This window comes from Athene cunicularia (assembly GCF_003259725.1).
Source record: "Athene cunicularia isolate RWA chromosome 19 unlocalized genomic scaffold, athCun1 chr19_part1, whole genome shotgun sequence".
Classification (NCBI taxonomy): Eukaryota; Metazoa; Chordata; class Aves; order Strigiformes; family Strigidae; genus Athene; species Athene cunicularia.
Window position 1 is genome coordinate 4,314,651 of NW_020799124.1, and position 8,202 is coordinate 4,322,852.

The 8,202-nt window shown below is 50.0% G+C and overlaps 2 protein-coding genes across 2 annotated transcripts in view; one reads left to right on the forward strand and one right to left on the reverse strand.

Moving 5' to 3' along the window:
• Window positions 1-7: 7 nt before the first annotated feature.
• Window positions 8-692, forward strand: EMC6 (ER membrane protein complex subunit 6). Its single transcript, XM_026861795.1, has one exon. The coding sequence runs from the start codon at window positions 166-168 to the stop codon at window positions 496-498; it is 333 nt and encodes a 110-aa protein (XP_026717596.1). The 5' UTR covers window positions 8-165; the 3' UTR covers window positions 499-692.
• P2RX5 (purinergic receptor P2X 5) overlaps window positions 622-8,202 on the reverse strand; it is a 12,389-nt gene continuing 4,808 nt past the window's right edge. Inside the window, exons 3-10 of the mRNA XM_026861797.1 lie at window positions 8,043-8,187; window positions 7,579-7,659; window positions 6,659-6,797; window positions 5,697-5,833; window positions 5,333-5,426; window positions 4,754-4,819; window positions 4,344-4,426; window positions 622-3,908 (exon numbers count right to left, since the gene is read on the reverse strand). Coding sequence (XP_026717598.1) covers window positions 3,833-3,908; window positions 4,344-4,426; window positions 4,754-4,819; window positions 5,333-5,426; window positions 5,697-5,833; window positions 6,659-6,797; window positions 7,579-7,659; window positions 8,043-8,187 — 821 coding nt within the window. The 3' untranslated portion in view covers window positions 622-3,832. The remainder of the gene's footprint in view (window positions 3,909-4,343; window positions 4,427-4,753; window positions 4,820-5,332; window positions 5,427-5,696; window positions 5,834-6,658; window positions 6,798-7,578; window positions 7,660-8,042; window positions 8,188-8,202) is intronic.

Below are 8,202 nucleotides of genomic sequence, written 5' to 3' on the forward strand. Positions count from 1 at the left end.
GCGGCAGCGACCGCCCCGGAGCCGAGCGGGCTCCCCGCGGGAGGCACCGCTTCAGCGCGGAGCGGGGCTGCGCCGGGCCAGCCCGCCCCGCGGCCCGTGCAGCGCGTGTCTCCTTTACCCCAGTGTCGTTAGGCGGGAGGAGGAGCCCGAGCCCGGCTGGGAGCCATGGCCGCGGTGGTGGCCAAGCGCGAGGGGGCGCAGTTCATCAGCGAGGCGGCGGTGCGGGGCAACGCCGCCATCCTGGACTATTGCAGGACCTCGGTCTCGGCCCTGTCGGGAGCCACGGCGGGGATCCTCGGCCTGACCGGCCTGCACGGCTTCATCTTCTACTTCCTGGCTTCCGTCCTCCTCTCCGTGCTCCTGGTGTTAAAAGCCGGACGGCGATGGAACAAGTACTTTAAATCCCGAAGGCCGCTTTTCACGGGGGGGCTTATAGGAGGGCTCTTCACATATGTCCTGTTCTGGACTTTCCTCTACGGCATGGTTCATGTCTACTAAACCAACCAGGAGCCACTTTAGCTGCAGTGGTTTTTAATAAAGCGGGAGGACTGTTGCCAGAATTCATCTACACAACTAGGCCAGCTCACCTTTTAAACTGTTGTTCATTGCTTGTATTAATACTGTCGGTAAATTATGTCCAAGTACACATGAATCAGTAGTACTGTTCTAATTAAACAGAATGTGAAACACCACACAGATGCCTCCCATTTGTTTGGTCGTTAAGGAATAACTCCTGTCCCTAATTGCAGGCACAACTGTGAGTTGTGGTTAATGCCAGTCCCTTGTATTCTTCGCAGTTTGGATGAGATGTGCCAGTTATAAATCCCTTCTAGATTTGCTGCCTGTCCCTGCACACAAATACTGGTGAAGGCAGCGTGTAACACAGCACTCAAAAAATAATCTACTGACACAAGGAAATACCACACAGTAGCATGTAATTAAGTGTATATGAAGGTTTGCTACAGAAATGTAGTGGAGTTGCTAATGCAGATGTTATTTCCACCATTGCTGTATGGACATGCTATCAGTAAATGACACTGTCATGGATATTGTTCACTGGCATATACCAAAGTTGATAAGTAATGCTCTCACAAGTCACACTTTGCTCCTTTTTAGTACTGTTGTGTCCAGTGAAACACAGACAACCAAGTGTGTGCAGTGTCTCATTACCTGCCAGCTCACTCTACAGAACACACTTGTAAGCCTGCTGGCACTTTCCACAATGAACAGTGTGTGGTTGTGGTTCCTCTGGCAGGAACAGAAAGGAAATGCTGATCACTCACCAGAGGGGCAGTATCTTTGCTATAGACCTGCTTGTGCAAACTGAAGTGTTTAATTGACTTGCTTAGCATAAGTATGTATCACAAAGAAAAGGTGGTGTGTGCAACCTAAAAACCACACTGTACAGAAGAGTCTTGGAGAGCATTGCCCTAAAGAGACAAATTTTATTGCTGTACATTAAATACAAGGAGAAAAAAAAAAAATAAAACGAGCTCCTGAGAAGGGATCTGGTTATGTTTTATCGATGGCAAAAGTTGCGGGAATTGTGTTAAACACTGGGTATAAAGAAGGGAAATATTCTAGGGACTTTTGGGGACTTGAAGTCCCTCAAGACTTAAATTCAGGAAATCACTTTGGTCATCTACCAAGGGGATGTTTTGGTTTCCGTGGAGCACAGTCAGCTTTACGTGTTACAATGAGCTTCTTGGTCTCCGTGAGTTGTGCCTTGGCCTGATGTCACATGTGGGGTTCACCATGTGTTTCACCATCCAGAAATGATCAAATAGAACGAAGCCCTGACAGTGAGAAGCCTGTGCCGTTTGTTTGGCTCGGTAATTCTAACAGGCCAGACTAGTGCAGTTACACACAGGGCGAGTGTGTTTGCCTAGAGGAGGCTTTGGATACAAGTACAGCATCAGAGGTACACAGCTTATCCTAAATTATTTTAAGTAAGTCTAGTGTTTAATTCTTATTTTCTGGCTAAATGTTTCACTCCATAATTACTTGCATCTGAGCAGATGCAGAGGGAGTGGCCTAGGCTGGGATTTGCTATCAGTGACTGCATTCAGAGCTTGCCACTGCTAGCAAAGATGAATTTCAACTTAAAATCAACCTGTACCCTCAGAGTAACCACCTTAAAGTTAAAGCACCGGTGAGTGCAACTTGCTCTTTCCATTTCTGCAGAATACTCGCTCACAGCTGCTCTGTAACGCCACCCTCTACAGCTCTCCTAGCACTAGTAAGGATGCTGCAGCAGGAGTCTTTTAAATCTTGGTGTTCAAAGAGCGCACAGAAACACTAAATCCTCGCCGTGACGACTCCTGATCAGCGGCGACACGGCAGCATTTACAGAACACTGATCAGTCTGCGCCAAGCCACGGTGTGGAAGCTTTAAGTGAGGCAGGAGTATTTATTCACCTACTGTCTTCAGGAGCTGGTGGGTCGGTTCTTGTCAGCTTAAGCAAATGCAAACTTTAAACAATGATATTCTATAAGCACTTTTCTGAGATTAGTTACATCCCCACATGAGCATAAATTCACAAAACAGGCTGCAATGAAACGTTTCTCTGTCAAGAAACAAAGGAGCACTTGTATGGGCAGTTACCAGAGGGGTGAACTAGCAGACATCTGGCCTCTAAATTTTCCTCCTGTTGGTATATTTGGAAGAATCTGGCAAAATCCATCTCACCTGACAGAGCTCCCCTTTTCAGTCTCTGCAGTACAGTTCGGGCTACTACGAAAACCAGCAGAAGCATGAAGTCCCCCGCCCAGATCTCTCCCCACCATGAGCAATGAGCAAGCGATGCCCAAGGGTCGATCCTCAGCAAACGGAACCAGCCACTGGACAGAGGAGGGAGAACCCAAGAGCATCCCTGCGCAGGTGCTCCCAGTGCCACGCTGCTTTCCAGTGTGCTCACCCCCTGCCCCGCCCCGTCAGCCACTACAACCTCGCTCCCTGCCTTGCTTCAGCGTGCTCCTCTGCCTGCTGTTACCTGCTCTGTGCTCTGAAAGGTGGCTTCTCTGGGCCAACTGCAAATGGAGACGGTGGGTGCGGGTGACGTAGCTGGGACCCAGCCACGGCTGAGCTGATTCTCCAGTCAGCGCTGCGGCAGGACTGTCTCCTGCCGTTCCTGAGATGAGCAGAGCACCTTGTTGCAGCCGTGACAAAGGCTTTTCCTGGAGGAGCACCGTTTCCAGCCCTAATGGATACACACCCCCCACAAAAAAAGAGTAATTGCCCCACCCTGACCCAGGCCCGCTCAGCAGGGGCGTTGTAGGGTAACAAGCCCCTTTTCCCCTGGGCTCTGAGAAGGGAAACGCTGCATTTCCCCGACAAGAGCAGTCCTGCTGCTTGACATCTAATCTTGCACGGAACAGAAGGGAGAGTCGGGAGGGGTGGCCACAAGCCAGTGGAGCAGGAGACAGGTTGAATCTCAGCCCTCCCGAGAGCACCAGTGGTGTTGCACATCACGGCTCTTCCCCCCATGGAAGCAAAGCACAGCCACAGGCTAACTCTGGCTAGTGACGTTGGCACAGACAGATCTACCAACAGATATAAAAACATTCACTTGGTGCCTTCTTTTTCCTTTTATAAAATCCTTTTATAAATCCATAGTGGTGACACGTTGTTGCAAGCTCAGGATACCAGAGAACATCTTTGGGAATGAAGGGCGTTCTTTAAAGGACTTTTTTTTTTTTTTTTTCCTCTGGAAATTCCAATAATAGAGAGCAGACCTGGTCTGGGGTATCTCCACCTCCCAGTCCTGGTGTGATTTCACACTGGTGTGGTTTCCCTGGAACACGACTCCAGCTGGCAGACCCACTGCTGTGCCTAGAGCCCTCCGAGCTGCTCAGGGCTCTGGTTCCCATTCAGTGCAGGGCTCGATAACGATTTCCTGGAACTGGACCTGAGGAAACAGGCAAAGGTGACAGACAAGGCAAGCAGGCTATTTCTGTTTCAGGCAGTGTGGGCAAGAGGCTCCCAGCCACACCTCTCTGCAAAGACCATCACCCTCGTACAGCTAAAGCCCCAGTTCTCCGTTTCGTGAGGTTCTGGAGCTCTTGGAGCTGCCCCAGTTCCATCTTCAATCATTATAAACCGACAGCTCGAGGCCATTTATAGTCCAACCATGACACAGCAGCTTCCTTGCTCCCCAACTAACTGCAGCACTGAATTACGGAGGGAGGGAGTAACTTGGCTGAACTCATTCGGAGGAATATAATTTCCTGGAATTGGCCTTTGTTTGCCATTAATGTTTACTGTGTTCCCGTATCTCCTTCTATTTCTATTAGTCATAATAATAAAGCCATTATGTTTAAACACAGAAGCCAAGCCCACTTACTTTACTTCCTCATACTTTTTGCCTCGATAGAAGTTACTCTTTTTAATCAGATACAGCAGCACCAGGTCACAAAAGAAGGCTCCCTGCAAAGAGAAAGGACATTCAAATATTTTTGGAGTAGAAGAGGAAGTGTTCTGATCTAATTAACAATGAGCATTAATTAGAAAAGAATACATTGTAGGAGCCATGTTTTCCTTCATACTCTATGTAATCTTGGGGGTATTTAGACTTCAAGGTACATTAAGGTCCTGCCTTTGAGACAGGACACAGACACGCACCTGACCAAGCAGTCAGAGCAGCAAAAACTCTGCTGGAGAAGATACAAACCAACCGTCCCATTTTATCCTCTTAGCAGCTCAGTGAGGGATCTGAGTCCCAATATGGTACTTTAAGAAAATACCTTCACTTACCGCTCCCATGAGAGCGAGCCCCGAACCGATATTGATAATGGTGGGGATGATGTTAAATTTCCCTGCCTAAAAGAAAAAAAAGGTCAAGAAGTACTCAGTGAAAGAAGAACTCAAGAAACAAACTGAAGGGTGTGGTATAAACACAGTGGAAGCTACTAGTGCCTGTGGGTGTGTTTTGTTAGCAACAAGCAGGCAGTGAACAATCTGGGAGGCTGATGTTCTGTGTGCGCCTCAGATCCAACTGTCCACGGCTGCATTTCTAATCCTGCGTCATCCCTGGGTTAGGCTTCTTTATTCTGCAGTGCATACGCATGGAAAACACGTCTCTGGGGCACGTTTACTTCTGTCAGACTTTACATGAGCCTGGTTTTAGGTAGAGGAGACCAGACTCATCCGCCCTCCAGGTCATCTCCTTCCCTGTATAGGGTGAGCTCCACATGGATGAATGGCAGGAGCCGTTTGCTACGACAAGCCAGGGAGGCTGTTCTCAACCCAGCGCTGCCTTCCCACTAAGAAATATCCCCCACTTTTTTTTTTTTTCCTCTCCAGGCTCTAAAACATTCTGCCCTGGGGCCTCACCTTGCCATTCACCATCACATCAAAGCGGATTCCATATGCTTTAATGAGCGTCCGGTAGTCGACCCCCTCAGCATCCCGGTAATATTTGGCAAACCTGGAATACAACAATATTGATTTTTAACTCCATCACCTGCCCTCCCTCACCTCCAGGAACCCATCTGAATTCACCTATCTCTTCAAACAGATCTATTTCCCTGTCAAAAACAGCTCTAAGGTGCCATGAGCATGGCTCCCTCCCTCCCCTCCTCTGCAAAGCAGCGTGCCCGGCTGGGGCAGAGCCTGGCACTACCTCAGTGCCAAGCTCCAACAGCCAAACCAGCCCAGCCCAACTGTGGTACTGCATCGTAGTCTCCTCTTTACTTACCTGAAGTTGTACCCAGAAGAGATGGATTTTTCTGAAAACTTGTTATCCAGCCGGCTAAAAGAATAGTGAGGATTACATTCAGAAGGGGCTTTATCAAGATCACAGTTCCATTCAATCTGAATTCCTATCACACCACCCTTAATGAAAGAGAGAGACAGTGTGAGGTTTTTTTTAAGCTTAGATCAATTAAAGTGTCTTCAAATTTGTCAGATCCTTGGGCAAGTTTTCCCCAGGGACAAGAACAGCTGTGCTTCTGGTCACAGACACGAGCACACGCACTCCTGCACGGGCTAAGGTCATGCTTGTGGTACTACTCACATTACACACAGCCCTACATTTCCCTGTGCTGGTATCCTAGGAGGAGGTTTCTCATCCCAGGACACTGATTTCATTCAAGTGGCTGTAGCATACTTCAGTGGAGAAAAGGCTCTTTCATGCAGGGATGAGGCTCACAAGTGCAGAAGCCAGCACAAAGCTTACACTCTTCTCACCCTCTGCCTCCCGGGATGCCACACACTGGCCCCATCTTCCCCCCTGGGCTGCACAAACGGGGTCGCAGCCTCTTTGGTGCTGCAGTCCCAGGACTCTGTGCAGAAACGTGTCCATTTCCCACAGAGGAAGCCTCCCGGGGCATTCTCTAAGCAGAGGACCCCCACTGGCCTTCCAGAGTTCTGGGTTTAAACCAGTGGTGTGGTAATGTTGCAATTAAACAGAGACCCTGCTGGCAGGGCAGTGGTTTGGGCAGCCCTGAGTAGCAGATAACTGACCCAACCATCTCCTCCAGAGGAGCCACAGTGTCCTGCCTCCCCTTCCCTGGGGACAGGACAAACGAGAGCAGCTTGAATTTAAGCACCTCTCCACTGCACCCTGGGCAGGAGGCAGCTCCCTGGGCTCTCCTCCCCACCAGCCAGAGAGCCACGCGGCCAGCTGGGAAGCCACTGGAACCCCAGGGACACTCCTACCTCCAAGGCCATTTCCTGGAAGTCGCTCCCAGCCCACCTGACGATGTTCCCCAGGAGGAAGATGGGGCAGTAGGGATGCTCTGTGCTGTAGCGGCAGCTCTTCAGGTAGGACTCGTTGTCAGTTGCCAGCACATTCACCCTGCATGTAGGGAAAAGGCAAAGCCACCTTGTCTCCCTCTTTGCTTGCCTGCACAGCCTATGCCACCAAGACTGCAGAGACAAGAGGTTTCTCCAGCACCCTCGTGCACAGCAGAAATGGCACGTTGTCACCAGCCTCCTCACCCCGCGAGCCTTTCCACTGCTGGCCCAGTGAAGTCAGTCTGCCCACACAAAAATGACCTCCAGGCCAGACAAGGACTAGACCTGCTGAATCTGGGCTCAAGAAAGAACTCCAGAGTGCTCCAGGGCCGCCTGGTTTTCTCAAGGAAAAGAAATAAAGATGCCAGAAATGTCTGGCTGAGCCTGGAAGAACAACAAGAACTCACTCCTTTCTACAGGTCTGTATTTTGTTCATATTGTAGCAGCAAATACAAACAAATATTGTTAAATTTGCATTTTCCCAGCCTTGTCCAGGCACCTTCATTTTTATGGAAGAAGAGGAATATCCGTGAGCAGAAGCAGCTCAGGAACCTGACCATGCACTGGCTGGTGGACAGATCCATCGGCCCTAGGAGCTCTGGTGCACCCCGTGCTGTAGGATCCATCGCAGGTGAAGCACAGCCTTATCCCACTTGCTCTCTGAGAAGCTCCAAGGCCTCATCACCTCATTGTTTCCGAACAGTCTGAAGCCAAAGGCCCCAGAAGAGGGAACAGCTGCCTCAACACCCCAACCCTCAGGCAGGAAGAGGACAGTGAAGCAAACTGAGGTTATTTGTTCTGTGATGGAGATGACAGAGGGATCTCCAAGCACCTGAACTTACTTGGAGAACTTAAACTTGGGGAAGCGGATTGAGTTCTTGATGTAAACAGTGAAGTTTTCTGCACTGGCGAGAAGTGGTTTCCTGAAAGAGAAAGGTTTATCTGCTTTACGTTTGTACCCCGCCCACATGCTAAAACTTGACTTGTCATTTTAGAAACAGCTCAGTTTCATCCCTCGGCACCAGGTCAGCTGTGCCACTTTCCCCACGCTGCCAGCAGGGAGTTGGTGAGGAGTGTGCGGGTTGGGGAGGAAGCAGAGAGCTGAAAACAGCTCTGGGACAGCCAGTGAGCCAAGCAGGAGGGAACAGAGGGGCCCGTCGTGCCAGGGAGCCATGCAGAGCTCCCTCCTGCACTAGAACAGCCAACATTCAAGCAAGCGTCCAAGCAGAGGGAACCCAGAAACTCCCCTGAATGACACACAGGCCAAGCAACTCAAGCTTGGAAACAGCATAGGATGGCCACGTACTTGGGCTTGGATCTTTTCTCCACTGGGCACCAAGCCAGTATCTCACAAGTCCTCCTGAAACTGTCCCTGTCTTTCAAACAACGGCCAGTCTTAACTCCTGCAGCACAGACATCACAGAAAAGGTCACACAGAGCAGCCACCTCTTCTCCTTGCCTACAGG

Bases quoted from the DNA above. Each gene is read 5' to 3' on its own strand.
- EMC6 (XM_026861795.1), top strand. From the start codon at position 166: ATGGCCGCGGTGGTGGCCAAGCGCGAGGGGGCGCAGTTCATCAGCGAG.